A 24,865-nucleotide genomic window follows, 5' to 3' on the forward strand; every position below is an offset into this window, starting at 1 on the left:
GCATCACGGCACGGGGGAACAATCTCTAAGCAAGAATCAAAAGCACTCTCAATGCTGTTTTTCAGGTACAAGCAACCATTTGCGAGAAGTAAGCCACATAACATCAATGGACGCCACCATGATAAAGACTCCCCCTTTCATTATCCAACCCATTGCTGTCAATTTGTCATCGTGCTTGTTGCTGTCTAAAAAATTAGTGAAGAGATTTATATCAGCTTCAGCTAGATATAGAACCCGATACAATCGCTAGAAGACTTCTGAGAAAACTGTCCTTTTAAACCCGGGCAGAACACGATCTGTGACGAGGTGCGGCGGGTGCAAATAAAAAATCGAAACCCAAAAAACCCGGATCATACCGGCCCGCCTGAAATGACCGAGGCAGTCTTTGGGCCTATTTCAATTCTTGTTTTGGGGTGGGATGAGATTTTGGTCTTCATATGGTGAAGCTCGAGATGGCGTAGACCTGCCCGAAATTTCATATTTCTAACAAATACGACAAAGTAGAAAATGCTGCCCTTTGAGGCTGCACCAAAGTTTGCAGCAAAAGAGGATAAAGAGAGTCAAACAAGTAGCCACTCCCGCATTTTAATTCGAAAAGAAGTCTGAGAGAGTAGCAGTAACCGCATCAACATGAGAAAGAGCATTTAGGAAGGCATCGGCTATTAGCCGGCATTCTGCATCCATCTTCTGTTTATCATGAAATTGACGAAGAAGTACTCGGAATGCCATTCCCCTTCTTCTAGGGGAGGCATAAAACAATCCAGGAGTTCATATTGAAAATTCTCGCTTCTGCTACTCTCTCCTGCAGCAGGATTCTTCAAGTTCTCTGAGACGAGGGCTCATACAGATCCATCGCGGTACAATGTTGGAGAATCCAGGCCAACAATGATGTGTTGACGTCAAGCAGATCGAAAAGAACTCCCCTGAAATGATGAGGATGCGCTTGCATGCTTTGGTATACAAAGGACCTGCCGAAGCATTCTAAATCCATGAGCTTAAGAACAGAATATAAAGGAAGAGTGCATTGAGATTTCTTCAACTAGACTGCAGTTCTTTTGTTAGCTCTAACTCCTTGGATGTATTGCCACTTGAAATATTCTTCCACGATTCCATTTACGTGCCGACAAAAGGCTGAGTGGCCAAGTATTATGCAGAAACAATTATCAAGATAAAGTGAAATTTCTGCTGGCTTTTGGCTTTTCCTAACAAAAGCTAGATTCAAGTCAACTCATTTTTCTATTCTTGTCACTGTTCAGTTGTTATCATTGGTACAAGTCAGCTAAATTGCTTTTAACACTCTAAATAAAACACAACAAAGAATTAACAACGACGACAATAACAACAACGGCGACGACAACGACTACAATGTCCATTTTCTTTCCAGAGGTGCTTTCCAAATGGAATAACAAAGTTTTGACCGTCCTGAGAACTTCTGAATAAACAAGAGCTAGTTGCATCAGATTCTAGCTACTTACTATGATCTCATCCATACGAAAAACAAATATTCTGGTCCTGGAATGGAACAGCGTATCCTTATTGGGTCCTTGTTAATAGAGGACACGGCAAAGTCGAAGAAGTAGGAGTACTAGTAACTTATCGTAAATTCCCTGGAACTGTACAATATTTCAAACACAGGTGATTATCCAAGTTTCTATTACCAAGGTCACATCACATGTATTTCCAAACTTAAAGCGGCTAGTCATTCTCTAGGGACTATGAGTCTTTCCACAAAGGGAATAACAATAGTATATTCGCATTTTGGGCAGCAAATGATAATTGCTACCTGAACATCCCCGAGCTGTTGTTTTTTAAGCTTGACTAAAGCTTCTTTCACAGGCGAGCAATCTCACCAACCGAAATTTTAGCAACTCTTTGTTAGGAATATCAACATGAAGGTCAACCAAGCTAGACAGCTTTTACATCAGTGCCATGAGAGCCCATCTGTCCAGCTATTTGAATCCTAAACAGTGGCTCTGCAATACATTATAAAAGGATGACATTAGAGGAGGAAAGCATGGTATTTGAATCCTCACAAGATATCAGTTTCTAACAGCACTTTTACAACGCCTCTTCTAATTATGCCCCAGAATGAATTTAAACGCTTTCTGGAGAACAAACCGACAGTATTTGACAACTTCACTTCAATTATGCTACACAAGCAATGAATTTAATTCTTTTTAAGGAATCTTTTCCTCTGATTTCTGTTACCTTTCTCTTTTTCTGGGGATGACTCGGCATCCAAGGAGAAGAGGTCACAGACGTCCAGAAAGCCAAACGATCAGTTACCAATAATCTCCACAAGAACAAGCACCTTCCTCGAAGTGATGAAATCTGTTTGCATCTCGGACGACAATCGCCCTCTTAGTGACTGCTGATACAAACTTAATAAACGTGTGACAGTCCCCACAAACCCTTAGATTTTTTGTGATTCTGATACAAGTACCCTCAGGAGTTGCAAGAAGCCCAAATGCAATTGCCAGTTTCTCACTGTGTGTTGATAGAATTCCTATCTTAACTTCCTCGTCAACGTCATGCAGTACAAAATCTGTATCAGGGGAATAGCCAGCCAACTCTAATTTTTCAAACAGGTTCCTCAGGAAAAAGTAAATCTCCTGAGAACGTGGATGATTAGTATCTCCAACAGCAAACCGATAAACCTTGTTGGCCACTTCAATCCAAGTCCAACCGGGAACTTTTTTCAATCTCCGTTTGGTCATGAGGTCCCTAATCTTGGCCATGTCTTCCCATCTACCAGCATTTGCATATATGTTCGAGAGCAAAACATAATGCCCTGGATTATTTGATTTCAACTCAAGAAGGGACTTTGCCGCTCTTTCTGCCAAGTCTATGTTCCTGTGTTTCCTACATGCACCAAGAAGGGCTCCCCACAAACCTTCATCCTTCTCCACTGTCATATGGTCTATCAATTTCAGGGCCTCGCCAAATCTCCCAGCGCGGCCTAAAAGATCAACCATAGAAGTATAATGCTGCACATCTGGTTCTAAACCGTAGTCATTTTGCATCAAAGAGAAAATTCGAAGACCATCCTCAACTAAACCTGTATGACTACATGCATACAGCAACGAAACAAAAGTGATCTTATTCGGCAATATCCCACAACTTAACATCATCGGAAACAAGTCAAGAGCTTTCCTTCCTTGCCCATGATACCCATTAGCCGCAATCATGGCACTCCACGAGATAACATTCTTTTCCTTCATAGTCTCAAAAATTCCCCTTGCAGAACCGAGACAGCCACACTTTGCATACATATCAATCATAGCGGTCTCCAATATCACATTGAGAGTTATACTTTTCATGCGTATGTAGTTGTGGACTTCTCTAGCCTTATGCAAAGCACCGAACTTGGCACAGGCATGAACAATATTTACCATAGCAACCTTATCGGGAACAATTCCTTCACGTCTCATCCGATCAAACAATTCCAGTGATTCGTCAGCATCCCCAGAATCTGCAAGCCCGCCAATCATGACAGTCCACGTCACGAGGTCCTTCTCCGGCATTTCAGCAAACAACTGCCTCGCGTCCTCAATCACCCCGCACTTGGCATACATTTCTACCAGTGCCGCGCACACAAACCGATCCAAACTCAACCCATTTTTCCACGCAACAGTTTGAACCACTCGACCCATTTGCAAGTCCGAAGTATCTCTACAAGCCCTTGTCACCATAGGCAATGTGTAGTTGTCAGGCTGAGCTCCCGAACGAATGAGTTCCCTGAAAGTCCCATAACACCTGAAAGAGTCGCCTACTTTAGCGAACCCACCAACCATCACACTCCACGAAACGGGGTCTCTCTCTGTCATCACTCCAAACAGGGCATACGCATCTCTTAGAGCTCCATGGTAAGAATACATGTAAAGGAGCTTGTTCACTACGTACAGGTTACGGAGCATCCCAGCGACGGCGACGAGCGTGTGAACTTGTCTGATAGTTGGAACGCCCTTACAGTTCAGTAGAGACGAAACCCAGAACTTGGGGACGAAAAAGTTCGCATCTTCAGACGCTCGATGGTCACGAGAGTGAGGGAGAGTCTCCGGGGCCGAACGAGCCAACGAAGTCGAGCGAAAACGAAGCTTTCCATCGCTTGGCGCCAGAAGAAAACAGCGGCCTTTCCGTTTAAACATCAAATTCAAAACGGGTCTGAATTTCTAACTTAGCTTCGCAGCGCAAGGAGACTCCTTTTGTTGGGCTTTCCCTCCTGCCCTGCTTCTTTTCTACAGTCGCCGTCACGAGATGCGCAAGCGTAAAGGCAGGTTAAACTATCTTGTCTACGAGACCAAATTCATCCGCAGCTCAATCCTGCAGCGGTAAAAAGCGTGTGATTTATTGATTTTTCACGTTCGGACTAAACAAGGAAAACCTCGGGCGTACAGATGCAACGTCAAAATCTTTGAATTTTTCCACCAGCAAAACTCCCATACGCAACTCTGGACCCAGATGCTCTTGGACTCACGCGAATGAAAGGGACAAAGAAGTACTACAAAAGAGTAAGCAAAATAATTGGATCATCGCACTGTCGCGTGCGTTCTTCCGATCAAACGTCACATGTCTGTCCCATATTATATTTTCAGACAATGAAATCTTAAATTAAAGGGAAAGATAGTTAATGCCTTGCGGCTTGCAGAGTGCTGCTGGATGCTGCTACTCTGAGTCGGAGTCGCACCCTCTCTTGGCGGTTCTTGATATCCTATCCTCCTCTTCCTTTCGCCCTCGCCGTCGATGTCTGATCAGAGCCCCGACCCCCCGCCGCCGCCGGAGCCCGCGACCCGAGCCGTGGGCGGCACCGAGTACAGCTGGTGCAGGGCCGTCCCCGGCGGCACCGGCATCACCGTCCTCGCCCTCCTCCTCGCCAAACCCCCCGACCTGTCCCTCCTCCGGAATGCCCTCCACGACCTCCAGAAGTCGCACCCCATGCTCCGCTCCAGGATCCGCTTCGACCCCGTCGCCAACGCCTTCTCCTTCGTCATCCCCTCGTCCCCGCACCTCGAGATCACGCCCTTCGATCTCTCCTCCACGTCCCGCATCCTGAGCGGCGAGGACGGCGACGGCGCGGACGGCGCCGGGACGGCGCCGTTACACGTCATCCTCGAGCACGAGATGAACCGGAACGCGTGGCGCGGCTCCGGCGACGACGACGCCGACGCCGACGCGGACGTGTTCCACGCGAGTCTCTACCACCTGAGCGAGGACCGGTGGGCGCTGGCGCTCCGGCTCCACACGGCCGCGTGCGACCGGGCGGCGGCGGCGGCGCTGCTCCGGAAGCTGCTGCTGGCGGCGGCGGCGGAGGGGCGAAATGGGGAGGAGCTGCAGGAGGAGGAGGAGGAGGCTTATCTGGGGATCGAGGAGCTGGTTCCTAGCGGGAAGGCGAACAAGCCGTTCTGGGCGCGTGGGATGGACTTGCTGGGTTACTCGCTGAACTCGTTCAGGCTCGCGAACTTGGAGTTCGTGGAGGCGGAGCCGCCGAGGTGTTCTCGGATGGTGAGGTTGAAGATGAACAGAGACGACACTCAGAGGCTTGTCGCCGTAAGTTCCGATCAGCTTTACTTTTTGCTCTTTTCCTCTTGTCCGTTTTGACAGTCTCGTTCGTTTGAGTTGAAATATCTACATAAACTACAGCAGTTCTTTTCAATCCTCGGGAAAAATTTAGATACAGAACCTTAGAAACTGCATAAATAAGATATTGAATTGCATGTAACAATGCCGGATATCACGGTGAACTTGATTGGAATGGACAAGTTACAACCATGGAGTTGGGCCGATTGGAAGAAGGAAAAAGATGAACACACGGCGGGGACATTGCCGTGGTCCAGCTAGAAACTCTTGATCCTTTCGTGACGGGAGGGGGCCTAGGATGTCGACTGTATCGTTCAGGATCATGTCGCATTGTCGCTCGCGCACGCAAATACGATCATCTACCGACAGACCGTCCATGAGCCGAACATAGGATCTCTTGTGATCCGGCTGGGGTCTGTATGTTTCATCGTTTCTTCACTCTGGATATGGGCTAGAGGAACTATCTGGTGGTCCTTTTGTTTGTCGAATTCTCGACGAATTAGAATGCTCCGAGTACTTGTTTTCAGGGGCTTGACCCATGTGAAATGACCGAGGCATGACCATTGCATTTGAGAATTTCGAATACTTATTTTAGGGAGAGGAAAAACTCCCGCGTTCCGTTGTTCAAGTCCGAGCTGTTAGCATTGAGGTTTGTTATTGATATCGATCGATAGCCACACATCCTTGTTGCAGGATATGTGCTGTGTATGTATTGGCTATAGGAGAATCGGTGGGCATTCTCTCTATTAGGATTCTTAGGTTGCCCGATCTGTTTGTATTGGATGCAAGAAATGTGTGTAGGGCTATTGCCGAAATGGGGAACGTCTCGCTGCCTATGAATATCTTGGGAACGGATTCAGGTGATGCTTGACGAGTGATTTCATCTGATACATCGCTCAAACATACTAAGTTGCGAAGTACTGCAGGGATGCAAGTCGAGAGAGATCAAACTGTGCGGCGCTTTGGCAGCGGCCGCCCTGATCGCGGCACATGCCTCTAAGCAACCTGCCGATAGTAAATGGGAGAAATATGCTGTTGTCACCCTTGTCGACTGCCGTTCGTATCTCGACCCACCTCTTTCTGTTCAACAGCCCGGTAAGCCTAATCGTCTTTTCTTCTCAGATGAAAACTTTTGAGTACCTTTTGTCTATTCAAGGAGTATGAAACTACTCACTTGGGTCATATTGTATAGTCTGCAACCTATTGGCATTTTTAGTTCTCTTCTCTATTCTTTAGGCAAAGATGGGGTCTTGGACCTTACTCTGTTCATGCTGCATCATTAGAAGCTATTAGTGCAAGCTGATCTCTCCGCATTTTGTATGTAGCAAGTCATCATAGTTCATCTCTAACCCGAAAAATTGCTCATGCTTTGTTCATATTCAATTCAGGGTTCTATCACTCGGCCATCCTCAACACGCACGATGTATGTGGAAGCGAAAAGCTATGGGACCTGGCAAAGAGAACCTACACGGCCTTCGCGAACGCCAAAAGTTGGAACAAGCATTTCACCGACATGGCCGACCTCAACTTCCTCATGTGCAAGGCCATCGACAACCCAGGCCTCACCGTGTCTTCGTCCCTCAGAACAGCCTTTGTTTCTGTGTTTGAGGATACCGTCGTCAACGAGTCGAATCCACTGCACGAGGAGATCGGAGTGGGAGACTACATCGGGTGCGCCTCTGTACACGGCGTCGGCCCGTCTATTGCGTTCTTCGACACCATACGGGATGGAGAGCTGGACTGCGCATGCGTGTACCCGTCTCCTCTGCATTCGAGGGAGCAGATGCAAAAGCTGATTGATGATATGAAGAGAATTCTTGCAGAAGCTGATTGACAATTGATTGCATCATATTATGACTTGGTCCCTTACCCAAAAACCTGTCCAACAAGACTGGTACTCCATTTCTCGATGCCCTTATCCATGACCTCTTCAGGAGGCTTCAAAGCATTCCTTCCATTAACAGTTTGAGGCGCATAGAACATTAGCTGCCTGCGAGGACTGCCCAGTACCTCAGCATCACTTCTCAATCCATTCATCCAACACAACCGAGTCAATTTGTTTATCAATAAGTTCATAATCAATTGCCTCTTTGCCTTTCATATCGTGCACACGCTCTTTCACGAGTTCCATCAATTTTACTTCAAATGGATGCAAAACTCCGTCTCTGAAAAGGTTCTGACCAAACTCCGATCTCACATGCATCGTGCCCATGATATGAGTAATCAAGAGCAACAAAACTCCAATTAGGCGAGTTCATATACTAAAAACTGAGTTTCTGGTGTCTGTCCTTGGTGGAAAACAGAGTTTGAGCCAACTCATGACAGATCATAAAACACTGATCATGGTGCCGACTTGTCGCCAATCAAAAGCTTCGCAGAGACATGAGCACACGCACGAGTCGAACAACTCAATGGGATATTTGAACCAGGGAACAAATGAATTCAATTGAATCCATCTTTCGCAGCTCAAGCTTACTGCATCCAACAAGTCGAATTGAAAAGCTTGCATCGAATCCCCCATTAGATTCGGCAATCGAATCCTGCCATTGATTAAAACCTAGGGTCAAAAGAATTAACAAGATATGGTACTAGTAAAGTGGTGCCCATGTGGACACAAGTAGAGTCACAGTTTGCAATTCTTGCCCTCTGCATTATTAGTGGTGAAAGAAGGGACTCGTATACGTGCATTTTGTGTACGCCATAGGTTCGTTTCTTCGCCGTCCATCTTGACTGCTTGCTTCTAACTTGATCCATCACCTTAGTGGAAATATTTCACGAGCCCGCTCCACACTTTTCTAGCAAAGATACTTTATAATTCGCACAACCCCATCTTCTTTGGTATTCTTTTTTGTTAACTGAGGTGAAGGCACATGCTTCTTGGCCGAGGAAGCTCTGTTTCGCATGAATTATATACTAACTATGCGTTCGTAATAACTTGTTCATCGATATTAATATCAAAACTTAAGTTTAAGTACACAATCTATTTAACTTATCTTTTACACAATTTATGGTCGTCGTCATTGATTTCGCGAATTAGTTATATCTGCAAACCGTAAGTATCTATTAATGGTGGTACACATGGGTTGTGTAACAAATGAGGAACATGTGTCTCGGAACATATAAAAAAATTTAATATTACAATGACGTTTCGCACTTATTGAGACGAAAAAAAGGGAGTACTGTTTTTTACTTTTACTAATCAAAGCGAAGAGTCAATTTGAGAATATTCTCGTATATTAAAGGATTTGGGTTCATACCATGAAATACTCCAAACTGGTATATCTGTGACAATTTTACCCTTAACTAATTTTTTGACCACTAAAAAATCCAAACTAGTACACATGTGATAAATTTATCCCAAACTAAATTTTTTCACTACCATAAACCCAAAACTGGTACGTTTGTGACAAATTTATCATTTGTTAAATTAGATTAACACAAAAAAATCATAAATTAGTACACCGATGCCAAATAGAGGGTAAAACCTCAAAATGATATATCCGTCAACTGTCACGTGTCATTTAACTCAGCAATTTGACAGTAAAATTTAACGGAAATTAACGAATGATAAATTTGTCACACGTATACCAGTTTGGGGTTTTTCGTGATATTAACGCTAAATGATTTCCATATGGTTTCCACTTTTCGTTTGACCCGGTCGAAGGCGCATGCCGAGTCTCACCCTTTGGCTTTTCAAAGGTTTTTTTTTTTTCTATATTTTTTTAGTGCTAGCACAATTTGATTTATATATATAAAAGCAAGACCTTGTGTGAAAGGGGGGCTATTAACAGCCGTAGAACGTGGGCCGTCGCTGTTTTTTACCAAATCAAACCCAACTTTTTCCAAGTCCCGCGAATGGGATCCGGTCCCCTTTTTACCGGGTCAAACGGAATCGGAATCGATGGGTTAAATGAATGAAGGAAGAGTTGAACGGAGCACCTTGCACTTGCACTTGCACTTGCACTTGCAATTGCACTTGCTGTCGCTTCATGGAATCTCCGCCGAGCAATGGCGCACGATCGGGATTCAGTTCGAAGACCAATGAACTTTTTCGGCAATGTTTGCTCGTAACTTGTCTGTTTTCATTACAGTAACGGAAGGTTTCACAAATGCGTTTCTTATTCTAATATGTCGGTGCCCGCATGCCCCGCGCCTCCAATTTCTTCAAATCTTTAAGATTTTTGCATTTAATTGATTTCCGAACTCCGAATGAAAATAAAGATGAGACCTTTTAATATCTTACTTGGGACCAACCATCGTCCCATCAAAGTACTGATGTAGTGGTGTTCGCTGATAATGCGCTCGAATCTCTGTTCTTAGCCCGACATTTCGTGTCCTGCCTGGGGAGAATATGAGAACTCAATATTCCGTTGACCATTTAAAGGCAAGAAGTGGGGATGTGAATTTGGGAAGATAAAATTAGGCAGACCTGTAGGAGTAGGTTTTGCTCTAATCAGGATTTTTTCCTCTCTCATGAAGTATACTGACTTGGGTTTTTGTCCGCCGAAGTTGGGTCGGGTGCCGGCTCGGCCTGCCTGGGCTCTCGGCCTTGAATGCTCAGGCGCCTTGTCTCCTACTTCCTCGCACCACGGGCACCTCGAAACACATGCCTCGGACTCGTGTCGATCTCCCGGCTCAATCCTAGCTCTAATTTTTGGTAAAGATTTTGTGACGTAGATTTCAAGCGATTGTTGGGTGGGAGAAACAGACGCTGAATTCTTTACTGCGCACTGTACTCCTATCAGTGTTTCGACAAATCTAAACCGTTGACTTGTGAAATGAAATAGTTAACGACCGAGATTCGTTGAGGCATCCGTGGAATTGTGATGTAGAGAAAAGTGCCAAAAAAGTCCTAAACCTTTTGCATCAGTGCCAATTTAGTCATAAACCTTTTTTAGTGCCTTTTTTAGTGCCAATACTAAATGATTTAGTCCAAAAAAGTCCTAAACCTTTTGCATTAGTGCCAATTCGTTGAGGCATCCGTGGCCGGCGAGGTCGAGCTCACCGGCCTCTGGCCTCTGGCCGGTCGTCGGTGGCGACCGGCCAGAGGAAGGAGGGGGGGACAAAAAAAAGTGGAAAAAAAAAGAAAAAAAGGAAAAAAAATAAAAATTCAAAAAAATATTAAAATATTATTAAAGTTGTCCACGTCGGCGCCACGTCGGCGCCGGTGACCGGCCGCCGGTTGGCAGGCATCCACGTCGGCAAATTCCGGTTAAAATTGACCGGAAGGACTCAATTGACACAAAAACAAAAAGTTTAGGACTGAATTGGCACCAATTTAAAAAGTTTAGGACTTAATTGGCATCAAAAAAAGGTTTAGGACTAACTTGGCACCAATGCAAAAGGTTTAGGATTGAATTGGCACCAAAAAAAGGTTTAGAACTAAATTGGCACTAATGCAAAAGGTTTAAGACTTTTTTGGCACTTTTTCCTAGAGGGTCTTCATCCGAACGCCGGGGTAAGTACAGCGCAAGTGCCATAACTTTTGTACGGAGGACACTTAAGTGCCATAACTTTTTTTTGGCTCACTTAAGTGCCATAACTTTCAAAAAAATGATCACTCAATTGCCACTTACGAGCTGATCGTGAGGGCCCGAAACCGCGGCTTTTCCGATCGAACGGTGACCTTCCCGGCGAGGCGAGCACCACCAGCTTGAAGAGGGGGTGTCGGTGAATCATTCCATGGCCTCCGTTCGTCTCGAAATTTCCGTTTTAGCCTCCGTTGACGAAGGTAAAAATGCTTCGTAGTCACACAATTTGTCTCAACAAATTGTGTGACTACGAAGCATTTTTACCTTCGTCAACGGAGGCTAAAACGGAAATTTCGAGACGAACGGAGGCCATGGAATGATTCACCGACACCCCCTCTTCAAGCTGGTGGTGCTCCCCTCGCTGGAAAGGTCACCGTTCGATTGGAAAAGTCGCGGTTTTGGGCCCTCACGACCAGCTTGTCAGAGGGGTTGGTCGTGAGGGCCCGAAACGTGGCTTTTCCAGCCAAACGATGACCTTCCCGGCAAGGCGAGCACCACAAGATTGAAGAGGGGGTGTCGGTGAATCATTCTATGGCCTCCGTTCATCTCAAAATTTCCGTTTTAGCCTCCGTTGACGAAGGTAAAAATGCTTCGTAGTCACACATTTATCGAGCCGATTTGTGTGACTACGAAGCATTTTTACCTTCATCAACGGAGGCTAAAACGGAAATTTCGAGACAAACGGAGGCCATGGAATGATTCACCGACACCCCCTCTTCAAGTTGGTGGTGCTCGCCTTGCCGGGAAGGTCACTGTTCGACCGAAAAAGCCGCGGTTTCGGGCCTTCACGATCAGCTCGTAAGTGGCACTTGAGTGATCATTTTATTGAAAGTTATCGCACTCAAGTGAGCCAAAAAACAGTTATGGCACTTAAGTGTCCTCCGTACAAAAGTTATGGCATTTGCGCTGTACTTATCCCTCCGAACGCCTATAAAGTTCTCATGGACACGAATGGGGTCTCTGTCAATGAATCGAAGGAACCATCTGTAATGAAATCGACTTACGAACTAAAGCATAAAACAAACCCCAAAGTTTTGATTAGGCATCATGCTTGCTCTACGTCCAACAGATTTATTTTCGTTTCCGACAACCACCTAGATAATTAACCAGAAAATCACCCCTTCCGCATGTTCTTGTACCCAACACAATACTTGAAAGTTGTCTCGTCCAGAAGAGACGTCGAAACAAATTGCTTTGTAAAATAATTTAGCTGCTAAGTTTTTTCTCCTCTCTTTCTTTCCCAGGTTAAATCAGATGCTAATCTTTAGCTTAACTTCATTAACATCATAATGCGGTTATAGCAATGCTTTTGTTTTTCTGTGGCCTGGACGGTTTCATGAATGGAGAGAAGGTATAGCACTCACACTAATCAAAATAATTTGACTGTCCTAATGTATTGAAACTTTCTCATTCCTTAACGATTTGAGCTCGACCATGAATGGATTACATGGTGGGAGCTGATGCTAGATCACATATGACACATTTCCAGTATGTTTTTTTATTTTTTGGGTAAGGCACATTTCCAGTATGTTCATGACACTCTAAACCAAGAAAAAAAGGGGAGATCAAGATCATATCGATTGCTCCAAAAACTTTCAACTCCCTCACAAAATCACCTCTCTAATGCAAAACCTGTTTGTTCAACATCTGGTAGCTTCATCATCCATGCACTATATGAACTCCTCCACCAATTTCCCAAAGTCAAACCTCCCATTGCAGCCCTCGATAGCACCCAACACCTCTTGGAATGTGGACACGCTGCATGGAACCACCAGCCTCTCGCGCCGCTCGAACCCGAACTCGTTGGACGCCTTCTCGAGCAGCATTTTGAAAAGAGGATGCGAGAGGTAGCTCGTGGGCACTGCAAACCTCCGGTGCTCGTCCCCCACGTAGACCGCGAAGAAGCCATTGGGCGTCTTCGGGGACGAGGGCGCTTCCTCCTCGGACTCACCGAGCAGGAACTCGTGGTGCGGCGACTGCTCACGGTCCACCCCGCCGCCCATCGTCTTGGCCTTCTTTGCTAGTTTCTTGAAGGAAACCATCTTTTTTCCCAACATATGTCAGTTAGATTGGGAAGGAGAGAGAGAGAAAGAGAGAGAGAGAGAGTTTTGAAGTGGGTGAAGAGTTATAGAGATGGTGATCTGATGTCGAAATTATTGCTTAGAAGTAAAGGGTGAGAAGGAGAGATTTATACATATGTTAGGTGATAAATGGCAAGGAGCGATTGTCTCACAATCAAGAGTGGTCGACGTTTGACTTTTGCGGAAATATATTAGAGGGAATCTCTGACTAGTAGTGGAGTTTTCTTCGTTCTGACTTTCAAATAGATCGAAGCAATTTATAAATAATTCTTTTTGGAGATCTGTGTATCAAATGAGAACACAATGATGGAGGGCAACATTTACAACCACCTCGTAGCACTTAGGGTTACCATTGATGTGTTGATGCATTTGCTGGGTGGCTATACAATTCTTTGCACTCTTCATCGGCGTCAAAGGAAGAAGATAATGATTGAGAATAGTACCAATTCCAAGCCACGAATTTTCCTTTTTGTCTCGTGTGCATATTGACAGTTGACGAAGACCATGCATTGTAATTTTAAAAGGTAAAGTCCTATGAATCGTATGGGGTTACCATCTTTTTTCATTTTTTGGGTCAACATGAAATGAGGGCATGTGTTTCTGATCGAGAAAAGTAACGATTACATCGTTGTTCTCCGACCCTCCTCAACTGGCTTGTGTATATGGAAGAATGTCAAGAATCATTTCACGCAATCCCTTTTAAAATTTGCATATACATATCAATCCACCATATAAAAAGGCATATATATATTCGAGTTGAAACTTTTGAAATGGTATCGGGGTCAAGTTTCAACTTTTCCTATAGCTCATTTAATAACTCGATTTGTGCGTATTGTCTTGCTCGTCTTACTATATTCATTTCGTTAATTGCAGAGAAGGAGAAACGATCTATTTCATCTTAGTTTGTACATGAGAGGGGGCCCATGTTTTCTTCCACCATTATGGTATTATAGACTATCATACTCAAAACAATTAAATGCACCACAGAGTTGGGATTACAAAGTCGAACGGATACGCTTAAATAGCATATCTCCTAGTAATAATTCAGCGTGGAAATAGATGCTTATCCGTCATTAATGAGACCCAATTGACTTTGCACCTAAAGCACCAACCACAACCATCTCTCAAAATGACATAATTAGACCTAAGACAAATATGAAACCTGCCTCCCCACTTATCGGTCATGATCTTATCTACTTTCGATTGTGGTGGTGTTTGGACTAGGAGAGGTGGCATGTCGCGTCATTCATAAAAGGTGAAAAGCAAGGAACACATCGTAATATTCACCAATCGTCAGTGTGTACCAAAAGTGCTTTAACACAAGATATATACCAAAGTCTAAAAAGCCTAATAATTCTCCTTTTTTTCCCCTAATTTCAACCTCAACTTCAGCGGAGAGAGAGACAGAGCTGGTGTGGCCGTTTGGGCGTGACAATGTTTATGCATACTACGAAGAAAATCATAGAAGCAGTTGAAAATAGAGATTAAGAACAACGGCAAAAAGCAACATAAAATAATATAATAAGAGAAAAATTATCGAAAAGTCTTAAATATATTGCATTTGTAATAATTTAGTTCTATATCTTTTAATTTGGCCAATTTAATTTTAAACATTTTAACAATTTACCAATGGAGTCCATTCGGTCAATTTTGATCGAAAATTAATGACGTGAAAATTAGTGATCCTACGTGCCTCGACCGACGCTAACATGAAACATTTTAGAAATTTGTAATTATTTGTATTTTCTTTCTATTATTGTTAAGGGCTTGCGAGGGCTGCCGAACGAGGCTCGGTGGACCCCACAGGCCACTGGTCGAGGCCCGGCGAGCCCTCACCTATATCCGAGTGAGGGTCGCGGCCCTCGCCCATTGGTTGGCAGGGGTCACTAGGCCTCGGCTAGTGGCCAGCAAGGGATGACCGGTGGCCCCTGCAAGCCCTTGACAATAAAAAAAAAGAAAGAAAAAAATAATTACAAATTTCAAAAACTATCAACATTAGCACCGATATGTGCTCCTTGGGGATAGACAGCTTCCACATCATTATTTTCTATCAAAATTGGTCGGATGTACTACACAGATAAATTGCCAAAATGTGTATGATTAAATTGGCTAAATTGTCAAAAGGTTTATGACTGATTTGACATAAGTACAATATGTTTAGGACTTTTTCGATAATTTCCTCAAATAATAGGAAAACGGGATTCCCGTGCCACTCGGGACGAGAAGAAACATCAACCGTGAAGAATCGCTTCGCTTTGAAACGTTTGCATGCGGAATTCAAAGCCGCCCATCATTGGCCACGAGAGAGAGAGAGAGAGAGAGAGAGAGAGAGAGAGTTTGACAATGGAGCATGGAGCAGCCTCCGGTCTAGAAGGAGACGAGAAGCGAGTACGTACCTGTCCTTCGGAGACCAAAGAACCGCACGGTGTGAACGGGACGACCGTAAATGGCGCGCCACTACGAAATGCGACGACCGACTGGGGGATCGACTGCGACGGGAGAGCGGACGCCTGGCTAGTCAAGGGTCGTACATGGACGAGCTTTATTATATTCCAAAATCTCACCCGTCCTCCGGACAGAAGGTGCTGTATGTATCTGTACCGGCTTATCCACGGACCACGTGGTGATAATCCATGTGTTGTATAGAGCGAGTTCGTGTTCCAAGTTGACGAACTTATATTAAGGAGAAACGAAGGGAGAGATGTGCAGAGGGCGTCGATTTTCTTCGTTCCTGAGGTCAGCCCGGTCGGGCCAGGTCCTTCCGGAGAATTTTCGTGTGCCTGCTGCCAATTTTTTCTTTGCTCTTTTCCCGTCAGATTTGTCGCAAATGTTGAACACGCCTGACGGATCTTTATTGCGTGATTGGGATGTGTCTTGAATCATCCGATAGCTTATCATGCCATTCTTTTTCTAATCCCCCCCCGTGTCCCCCCCCAAAATGCGTTGTTTTGTCTATTGAGAAGGAGAGATGGAATGCTCGCGAGTTTGACCGGGACCTGTTTTTGAGTGCAAGCCTATATGGACAATAATGTTAGGAATATTTAAACGTTAAACCACGTAATCATGCGATGGATTAAGCAAGGTAGGAGGTTCCGAGTTCGAATACTTTGAGACGGGAGGGACAGAACATTGAAATATCGAATTACGCTTTCATCTAATAACTTAAAAACTGTAAGAAATTACCCAAAAAAGTCTAAAGCCATTGTACGGACGTCAATTCAGTCTTCAATTTTTTAATTTGGCCAATTTCGTTCTAAACATTTGACGATTTGTCAGTTTAGTTATTGTGACCAATTTTTAATCGACGATCGCTAACGTGGCGATCCAGTCAAGGCCGGCTGTCCTACGTGGCCGGATCGAGCGAGGGTAGCCCTCGCCAGCCCCCAGGCAAGGGTCAACAGCCATTGCCAGGGCCTCGGTGACCTCGCAGACTAGAAACCGAATGAAGGAAAAATAAAAGAAAAGAAAAGGAAAATAAGTATTTTTATAATTTTTTTTAAAAAAAAATTAGAGAAATTGTCAATGTCAGCTGCTCATGCCACGTAAGACTGGTTACCACGTTAGCGATTTCCTGCCAAAATTGACCGAAAAGGACTACATTGACAAATAGTCAAAATGTTAGAACTAAATTAGCAAAATTATAAAGTTTAAAACTAAATTAGCCGCTGTACAATAAATTTTAAGATTTATAAATTTCCCTTAAAACATATTGGTCCTAGACGCGTGAGTATGGAAATAGCATGTTCATATTCTTCAATTTCTTTGACTTTCCATATAAGATGCTTATAATGATAGAGAACATCGAAGCCTAGATTGTGCCTAAGAATTTTCGATGCGTGATGACGTACAAGTATCATCTATTTTCTTGCACAAGAAAAACGTTTTGTTGAAATTATTTATTACATTACGTCACCAAATTATCATACCACAACCTTCTTTGATTTCGAGTTAAGTAATTTGAAGCAAGAAAATAGAGAGTTAGAAAATTCTCGTCGATTTTTTTTTTTCTTTTGACATGAGCAATCTCTTAATTTGTTAACTAACTCGAATAGTTTTAAGTAAGGATAAGCATGGTTTCAAGATAAAACCTGAAACTTGACCGGTGGGAACCTGCAAGTTATAGGTTTCAAGATATGCAGGATAGGTTCCGGGTTTCAAAAATTAGGAAATATGTTTCGACGAGTAGGTTCAGGTGGAACCTGGAACTTGAAACCTTAAACAAGTTTTTTGTGTTTTTTTTTTGTACATGTCTTCGCGTGATCCTGCGGCGCTCGATGGCGTTAGATGATAAGTGTATAATTTGGAACCACTAATTTGAACTTTTATTTTATGATTTATTAATATTTCATATTCTTCGTGTGTCTAAATATAAGTTGTTGTAAGTGGATATAGCAGCAAGTGATGGTCATTAAAGGTAATGATTCATTGTAATTGTTCAATTAATAATACATGTGGAACCTGGATAGATACTAGAACCGATTTTGGAACCTGTGACAAAGTCGCTTTCGGATTCCAAGGTATATAAGGTAGGTTCTAGGTTTTAAAAAATGAGAAACATGTTCCCATGGGTAGGTTTCATGTTTCAGATGGAACCTGTACGGAACCTGAAACACTAGAACCTGGAATAGCTCACTCCTAAGTTTACGAGTAGATACCTTGATTTTGAAAACCAAACAATTTCATGGGTTTCGCGAATTTTACCATACTTATCAAGTTTAAATTAGTTGCTTCTATTATAATTATTCATATTCTTGACCATTTCTTAAAAATAAAAGCACTACTTAATCTTTATTTTTCACTGAATTTGGCATATAGTGCTCACAATAGTTTATCCTGATCCGCTGTTTAACGCAGGATTTGAGAAGGAACTATTCAAAAGGATGGACAAGAAACGAGCATCGGAGAGGGAAGCTTACCTATGGTCAGTGGCGGATAGGTGACTGTTTCCAGGCAGTAAGATCCAGGGCTTCTCATCTTCTGTTTGGGCGTGAAGTCTGAGAGAAATCAAGTAGATGTGCAATGCTCCTACGCTTTCGAGAAGCAATTGGTGGGGATGGTGCTCTCGTCTTTGGTGCACAAAAGGTAGCTCTTCTCTGTTTTGGCGAAAGTCTGATCTGATGGATTTGCTTAATTTCTCGAATGCACTGGACTTGTGGAGTCCCTGTGGTTATATAGACCTATAGATTATGGCATTTTGTAAATGTCTACTTTCACATATTGTTGGGGGAAGATAGAGAAGTGTCCCAAAAAAAAGAGATTTCATTGAAGGGTGCATATAAGTTTTGTCCGATGACGACTATGCTGGGGGAATTCATTTTTTATGTTTGCAATCGACAGGTAAGGTCTCACAACCGTTGCGTAGATTGACTTCGAATGGTGCACAAAGGTATTGATGAACTAGTGTTTTTTGTGTTTATATCATATGGACTGTGTAGCCAATTGGGCAAAATATTACAATGCTGTAAAACTTGCTTGTAACAACACTCTTTTTCTCATGCCATTTTAGTACATGTGATTAATTTATGCAAAAGCTGCAGCTCTAGAGGATCGTCGAAGTCAGACTGCTCCTGTAACTTTCTATCTGTTTCGACTTTGAGAAGGAATTTTTTCACATATCACTTGTCCTGTTCCTTCTGCCATGCGATCGGTGCGACGAGATTATCTGCTGTTCCAAACACGGAAGCAGTAGCTGCAAAAGGCACGTTAATTCGTTCTTATGTTCATAATTCCATCACAAGTAGCCCACCCACGTTACAACTTCAACACGAATTTGTCTTGTTCATTGAAGCCGATGGTACACTGACAACTCTTTAAGGGGCTTGTATCCAGATGCTGTTTTCAGGTCACTGGCACAGGTGCCACGACTTCAAGGAAGGAGCAGTATCTTGCCAATGTGTTTGCTACTCTCAATGAGCCGGTGCGCTTCCACTGCTTCGGATAGAGAAAAACACTTGAAAACCACAGGTTTCACTTTGCCTTCTGCAACTGCTGGCCAAACGTTCTGCTCGACCTCCTTCACGATCGCGGCTTTATTCTCTGAACTTCTGTATCGCAGGCCGGCGGCTACAAATGCATGAAAATACAATGGTAAAATCATATGTGAGCGACACGAAAAAGGGGACAATGTCTATGTTCTGCAGAAGGAAAAAAAGGGGGTGCAATTCTATTAGCAGAGTCATTAGCTTTTTCCAAAAGGAAGGTGAGGAACAAATCATCACTAAAAAAAAGAGAACTTAAACATGTTCAAATAATAATGACACTTCAATGCTTTGCGACGGAGATCTCACCCTCGAACCTGAAATTAATTTCCTCAATGTGACATAATTATTGTAGCATCACGAGTTCCACAGAAAGCTCTCAGGGTAGTCGAAGAGAAGTTTCTTTTTTATAAGGTGAGATCCACTCATTCAAATGATACATGCATTAGAGACTGGTTATGAACTGAATTAACCATGATAGAGCGCAAATGTTGGTTCACATAATGACCAGAAACCACAAGAAAACTGAAGTTAAAATCCGGCCGCAAATATAGTAGTTTCTGTACCTTGGACTGTCAGACTTCTGGCGAGCAGACCTCTCAGATCGACCTGTGTCGCTACTCCACTCAGAAAACCGATGATGAAGAGCCTCCCATCGAAATTCAAGCAATCGAGGTTTCTCTGGAAGTAGGACGCTCCGACACAGTCCAAAATGACATCAACCCCTGCTGTCGAAGCAGTTTTTTTTGTAGCGAGCCTTTTGTACAATTACGATAGCAAAACACAAGTATTATGCAATGCTGCAACATCATTTGCGGACAAATAACTTGAAAATTTTGTAAGGGTGGTCAAAATCTGGGTTTTCAAAGGAAAAATTCAACGCGATTCCTCCACACGCAGCTTTTTCGGGTGATATCAATCATATGATGAAGTTGCACTAATTTATGCATAGCTGTTTAAGAAAATCTCGAATCTATAATGAACCAGAAACACATAATTGAAGGGATAAGAATTCTATGAGCGTGGAGGCAAAGGAAATTGCAGTTAAAAAGGGCGTTATATACCTCTCTGTTCTGTTTCTTCCTTGACTCGCGCGACAAAGTCCTCGGTCTTGTAATTGATGCATACGTCAGCTCCAAGATCCTTGCAAGCAGCTAACTTTTCCTCACTACCTGACGTTTAAGAAATACTGAAGATAGATCAGCAAGTATAACACTCGGTACAATCAGTTTGCAAGAACGAAACTTTGACGTACCTGCCGTGACAAAGACTCGGGCACCGTGGTACTTCGCTATTTGGATTGCGAATGTACCGATTCCGCTGGAACCTCCATGAACCTAGACGTTGTAAGGCAGCAGTTCATAGTTTATGTAGTCATTTGTGCAGGAGAGACTCGTTTAGGCAAAAGCATAATGGACACTAAAACATTGGAAGCTTTGTGCTCTCGTTATCTATTAAAGAACAGATTGTACTGATTTGACGATACAAGGACTGATGAACTTCGGCTGAAATGAAAACAGCAGAACAGCTGCTAAAGTCGCATCATTGAACGACTCATACATTCTACCAAACTTAGCAAAGATTAAGAATAAACGAAGAGATGATGAAAAATCACTTCAAAGTGGATGTTTTAACTAGGTATAATAGTCAAAGTTCTGGATAATACACCAATAGATTCGACAAGCAGGAGAGAAAAGTTACCAAGAACATTTCTCCTGTGGAGAGCCGACTCCTCATGAAAACGGTGGACCAAACGGTGCATGCCACCTCAGGCAAACTCGCCGCATCCGTGACAGAGATGCCCGGTGGAACCGGAAGCACTTGTCCCTCTGGCACGGCGACTTTCTCGGCATATCCTCCCCCGCTGAGAAGAGCGCAAACCTGTAGTTAAACCATCCAAATAAATCACATCACTCATTGAATGAACAATACTGGGTCACAAAATCTGGAATGAACTAAAATGCAGTGGATCAAACTAATCACATATTCATCTCAAAGAACAACATTTTGCACTCAAATGGAATCGAACCTGTGATCCCCACATCCTGATCAATATCATGATTGGTGTCATTACTCATGTCTTGCTCATATCATCCCATAATTTCTCTTGAATCCTTTATAATGAACTTTGCCTCATCCTCAAATGGATAAAGCAGGAAAAATTGCAGATCTTTTTCTTGCTTTTGGGTACCTGCTTGTAATTTTTCTGGACTTAGGGTCAGAACACGGATTGATATCACATTTCAGAAGTCTATCTTTATGAGCGACACCTCTAGACCAATCACCTATCGAATGAATCACTGATCAAACCTCATCTATGGAAATAACTTTTCCGCGGGCAATGTCTACAATTAAGCATCTTTTAAAACATTCATCATCCTTTGTGAACATGAATCACCCAAACAGGCAACACTAAGCTGTCATTGACCAAACAGATAGGATCACAGTACTGAGAGCAAAATTCGTTCGCCAAATCGAGAATCACCTGATCTCCGATTCTCCAACGAGAGACGTTCTTGCCCACGGCTTCCACGACACCGGAGCATTCAAGGCCCAGGTATGTGCTCGATCCTGGTGGAGGAGGATAAAGGCCTTTCCTTTGGAATGTGTCAGCTAAATTCATTGCCGAAGCCAACACTCTGATCAGCACCTCATCTTCTTTCATTTCTGGGTCTCCCACTTCTTGAATCCTGAGAACTTCTGGACCACCTTCAGTTGTTATCACCACAGCCTTCATTCTCTTTTTCAGCACTTGTTGAATTTCTGGCTTCTTTAGAAAGATTTTGCAAGTGAAAAACAAGTGTGCACTCGTAAAATTGTCCAAAAAGTCGTAAACCTATTACACTTTTGTTAATTCAGTTCCAAATCTTTCAACTTTGCCAATTGGGTCCTAAACTTTTTCATTTCTTGCCAATTGAGTCCATCCGGCCAATTTTGGCCGAAAATCGCTGACGTGGACGCCGGACGGCCAGGTGGCGCTGACATGGACATTTTAAAATAATATTTTAATAATTTATGATTTTTTAATGTTTTTTGTCTTCTTCTTTTTTCCTTTTCTCTCTTTGTTTTTCTAGTTCTGAAATTAGGGCCGGCGAGGGTGGCCGGCCGACCCTCGACGGCCACGGGCGAGGGCCACTAAGCCCTCGCCTGGCCAGATCTAGCGAGGGCGTCGCGGCCCTCACCCAGATCCGGCGAGGGTCACGATGCCCTCGCCAGCCCTAATTTTAGAACCATAAAAATAAAAATAAAAAGAAAGAAAAGGAAAAAAAAAAAGAAGAAAAAAACATTAAAAAAATCATAAATTATTAAAAAATTATTTTAAATTGTCCACGTCAGCGCCACGTGACCGTCCAATGTCCACGTCAGCAATTTTCGGCCAAAATTGGCCGGATGGACTCAATTGTCAATAAATAAAAATGTTTATGATTCAATTGGCAAAGTTGAAAGGTTTAGGACTGAATTGGCAAAAGTGCAATAGGTTTATGACTTTTTGGACAATTTTCCCAGTGTCAACTCTGATTTATGAGAGTGATATACCAAAATCTGTGAATTTAACACCACACTTAGGACAAGATCAATGACATCTGGACCTGCATTAGGTAGTGCAGAGACATTTTGTTCTCCAGTTTAATGAAAAGACCAATCGACACAGAGTGCCAGCTGAGATTAATCATCAGCGATTGATCACACTAAAAAATTGTATACATGGTTCCAAATGTCTATGATGGTGACATTTCTCTTAACTCTACTTCGACGAATCAATATCATGATGAGGGCCAAACATATTAAATTAAAACAACTTGATAACTCAAATGGAATCACACATTCAGGATCAAACAAGCACGTAACATTGAAAAGAAAAATTGTGCCGTTTCGGCATTACTTGCAGCTACACTGATGGACATACTGGTCAAGAAACTGCGACTTTGGCCTGTAAAACTATGAGAATGATCTTTCCCCTGATCAACAAGAGTTCTTCTGGGCTGGCTGTATGCTCGTCTTAAGTAAATGAATTCGGGCTAGACAAAAATCTCATTAATCTCATGTATCAAGTAAAATGCGAGTTAAAGTCAAAATGCAGGGTCGCCAGCATGAAACTAATTGCATTTTGTGGCATGAGGAGTCAAACTTGATCCAGCAACTTTTATCGTCAATAGGTTCGTGATCTAATTTTCTCTAAAACCCCACCAAAATTCAAACTTTGAATCTTGTGGATCAAGTAAAATGCGAGTTAAAGTCAAAATGCATGGTCACAACATGAAACTAATTGCATTTTGTGGCATGAGGAGTCAAACTTGCTCCGTTGCACATTACGCAACTTTGCCCAGTTCATGATCTAATTTTTTCTTTAAAACCTCACCAAAATTCCATTTTTAATCTCGTGGATCAAGTAAAGTGCGAGTTAAAGTCAAAATGCATGGTCACAACATGAAACTAATTGCATTTTGTGGCATGAGGAGTCAAACTTGCTCCGTTGCACATTACACAGCTTTGCCCGGTTCATGATCTAATTTTTTCTCTAAAACCCCACCAAAATTCAATTTTTAATCTCGTGGATCAAGTAAAGTGCAAGTTAAAGTCAAAATGCATGGTCACAACATGAAACTAATTGCATTTTGTGGCATGAGGAGTCAAACTTGCTCCGTTGCACATTATGCAATTTTGCCCGTCAATTGATTCGTGATCTAATTTTTTGTCTAAAACCCTACAAAAATTCAATCTCGTGGATCAAGTAAAATGCGAGTTAAACTCAAAATGCATGGTCACAACATGAAACTAATTGCATTTTGTGGCATGAGGAGTCAAACTTGCTCCGCTGCACATTAAGCAACTTTGCCCGTCAATTGATTAGTGGTCTAATTTTTTCTCTAAAACCCCACCAAAATTCAATCTTTGAATCTCGTGGACCATGTAAAATGCGAGTTAAAGTCAAAATGCATGGTCACAACAAACTAATAGCATTTTGTGGCATGAGGAGTCAAACTTGCTCCGTTACACGTTACGCAACTTTGCCCGTCAATTTATTCATGATCTAATTTTTTCTCTGAAACCCCACCAAAATTCAATTTTTGAATCTCGTGGATCAAATAAAATGCGAGTTAAAGTCAAAATGCATGGTCACAACATGAATCTTTTTGCATTTTGTGGCATGAGGAGTCAAGCTTGCTCCCTTGCACCTTACGCAACTTTGCCGGTCAATTGGTTCACGATCTAATTTCCCCTAAAACCCCATCGAAATTCAAACTTTTAACACATTCCTTAATTAGCAATGGCCAATGGGCCATACCGGCCCAAGCACGACACGACACGATTGGTCTCGTACTTGGCCGGTCCCGCAGTACGAGGGACCGGGCCGGGCCCATTAGGAAGGGGCCGGCCCATGATAAGCCCCTTTGCTCCTGGCCACTGCATGGATGGGCCTGGGCCGGCCGAAGCCCAAAAAAGATGATTGGGCCAAATGTGGCCACATGAGCCCAAAAAGAATTAAAATGGGGCCTCAAAGGCCCGGCCACCGTGGCCACATGAGAAAGGACCACCAACCCGCGTGGGTTCAATTACAACTCGAACCGACTCCATTTCGACAGCACCAGTACTCCCCACAAGGCACAAACCAAAAGAGGATCGATCTCCAAGTGCAGACACATGTAAGTCAAGTGTAAGAAACCATTCCGACCAAAAAAAAAAAAGCATAAGAAAC

At 43.1% G+C, this 24,865-nt stretch overlaps 4 protein-coding genes across 6 annotated transcripts; 1 reads left to right on the forward strand and 3 right to left on the reverse strand.

Moving 5' to 3' along the window:
• Positions 1 to 833: 833 nt before the first annotated feature.
• On the reverse strand, positions 834 to 4,389 carry LOC115663441 (pentatricopeptide repeat-containing protein At2g33760-like). 2 transcript variants are annotated; one of them, XM_056302758.1, is made up of 2 exons: positions 2,209 to 4,389; positions 834 to 968 (listed from the first exon to the last, which is right to left on the reverse strand). In XM_056302758.1, the coding sequence occupies exon 1, from the start codon at positions 4,146 to 4,148 to the stop codon at positions 2,283 to 2,285; it is 1,866 nt and encodes a 621-aa protein (XP_056158733.1). In that variant the 5' UTR covers positions 4,149 to 4,389; the 3' UTR covers positions 834 to 968; positions 2,209 to 2,282. The 2 variants fall into 2 exon arrangements, with proteins under 2 accessions (XP_056158733.1, XP_056158732.1); XM_056302757.1 differs by lacking the exon at positions 834 to 968 and adding an exon at positions 1,757 to 1,973.
• Positions 4,390 to 4,593: 204 nt separating this feature from the next.
• On the forward strand, positions 4,594 to 7,677 carry LOC115663442 (uncharacterized). Its single transcript, XM_030585439.2, has 3 exons — positions 4,594 to 5,547; positions 6,504 to 6,672; positions 6,966 to 7,677. Exons 1-3 carry the CDS (start codon positions 4,744 to 4,746, stop codon positions 7,409 to 7,411), a joined length of 1,419 nt encoding a protein of 472 aa, XP_030441299.1. The 5' UTR covers positions 4,594 to 4,743; the 3' UTR covers positions 7,412 to 7,677.
• Positions 7,678 to 12,358: 4,681 nt separating this feature from the next.
• On the reverse strand, positions 12,359 to 13,249 carry LOC115671639 (auxin-induced protein 15A). Its single transcript, XM_056302760.1, has one exon. It carries the CDS (start codon positions 13,163 to 13,165, stop codon positions 12,779 to 12,781), a length of 387 nt encoding a protein of 128 aa, XP_056158735.1. The 5' UTR covers positions 13,166 to 13,249; the 3' UTR covers positions 12,359 to 12,778.
• Positions 13,250 to 18,875: 5,626 nt separating this feature from the next.
• Positions 18,876 to 21,922, reverse strand: LOC115671429 (uncharacterized). 2 transcript variants are annotated; one of them, XM_030592990.2, is made up of 6 exons: positions 21,653 to 21,922; positions 20,869 to 21,048; positions 20,423 to 20,504; positions 20,232 to 20,339; positions 19,734 to 19,892; positions 18,876 to 19,252 (listed from the first exon to the last, which is right to left on the reverse strand). In XM_030592990.2, exons 1-6 carry the CDS (start codon positions 21,902 to 21,904, stop codon positions 19,056 to 19,058), a joined length of 978 nt encoding a protein of 325 aa, XP_030448850.1. In that variant the 5' UTR covers positions 21,905 to 21,922; the 3' UTR covers positions 18,876 to 19,055. The 2 variants fall into 2 exon arrangements, with proteins under 2 accessions (XP_030448850.1, XP_056158734.1); XM_056302759.1 differs by having other exon boundaries at positions 19,734 to 19,895.
• Between the last annotated feature and the right edge of the window lie 2,943 nt (positions 21,923 to 24,865).

The sequence above is a fragment of the Syzygium oleosum genome, unplaced genomic scaffold, assembly GCF_021117445.2.
Source record: "Syzygium oleosum isolate NSW1041296 unplaced genomic scaffold, Sole_v2.1 Sole_v2.25, whole genome shotgun sequence".
In the NCBI taxonomy this organism is placed as follows: domain Eukaryota; kingdom Viridiplantae; phylum Streptophyta; class Magnoliopsida; order Myrtales; family Myrtaceae; genus Syzygium; species Syzygium oleosum.

Bases quoted from the DNA above. Each gene is read 5' to 3' on its own strand.
- LOC115663441 (XM_056302758.1), bottom strand. From the start codon at position 4,148: ATGTTTAAACGGAAAGGCCGCTGTTTTCTTCTGGCGCCAAGCGATGGA.
- LOC115663442 (XM_030585439.2), top strand. From the start codon at position 4,744: ATGTCTGATCAGAGCCCCGACCCCCCGCCGCCGCCGGAGCCCGCGACC. The intron at 5,548-6,503 runs GTAAGTTCCGAT...GAAGTACTGCAG, and splicing joins ACACTCAGAGGCTTGTCGCC to GGATGCAAGTCGAGAGAGAT. The intron at 6,673-6,965 runs GTAAGCCTAATC...TATTCAATTCAG, and splicing joins TCTTTCTGTTCAACAGCCCG to GGTTCTATCACTCGGCCATC.
- LOC115671639 (XM_056302760.1), bottom strand. From the start codon at position 13,165: ATGTTGGGAAAAAAGATGGTTTCCTTCAAGAAACTAGCAAAGAAGGCC.
- LOC115671429 (XM_056302759.1), bottom strand. From the start codon at position 21,904: ATGAAGGCTGTGGTGATAACAACTGAAGGTGGTCCAGAAGTTCTCAGG. The intron at 20,505-20,868 runs GTAACTTTTCTC...TACAACGTCTAG, and splicing joins CCACAGGAGAAATGTTCTTG to GTTCATGGAGGTTCCAGCGG. The intron at 19,253-19,733 runs GTACAGAAACTA...ATGCATTTGTAG, and splicing joins CAGAAGTCTGACAGTCCAAG to CCGCCGGCCTGCGATACAGA.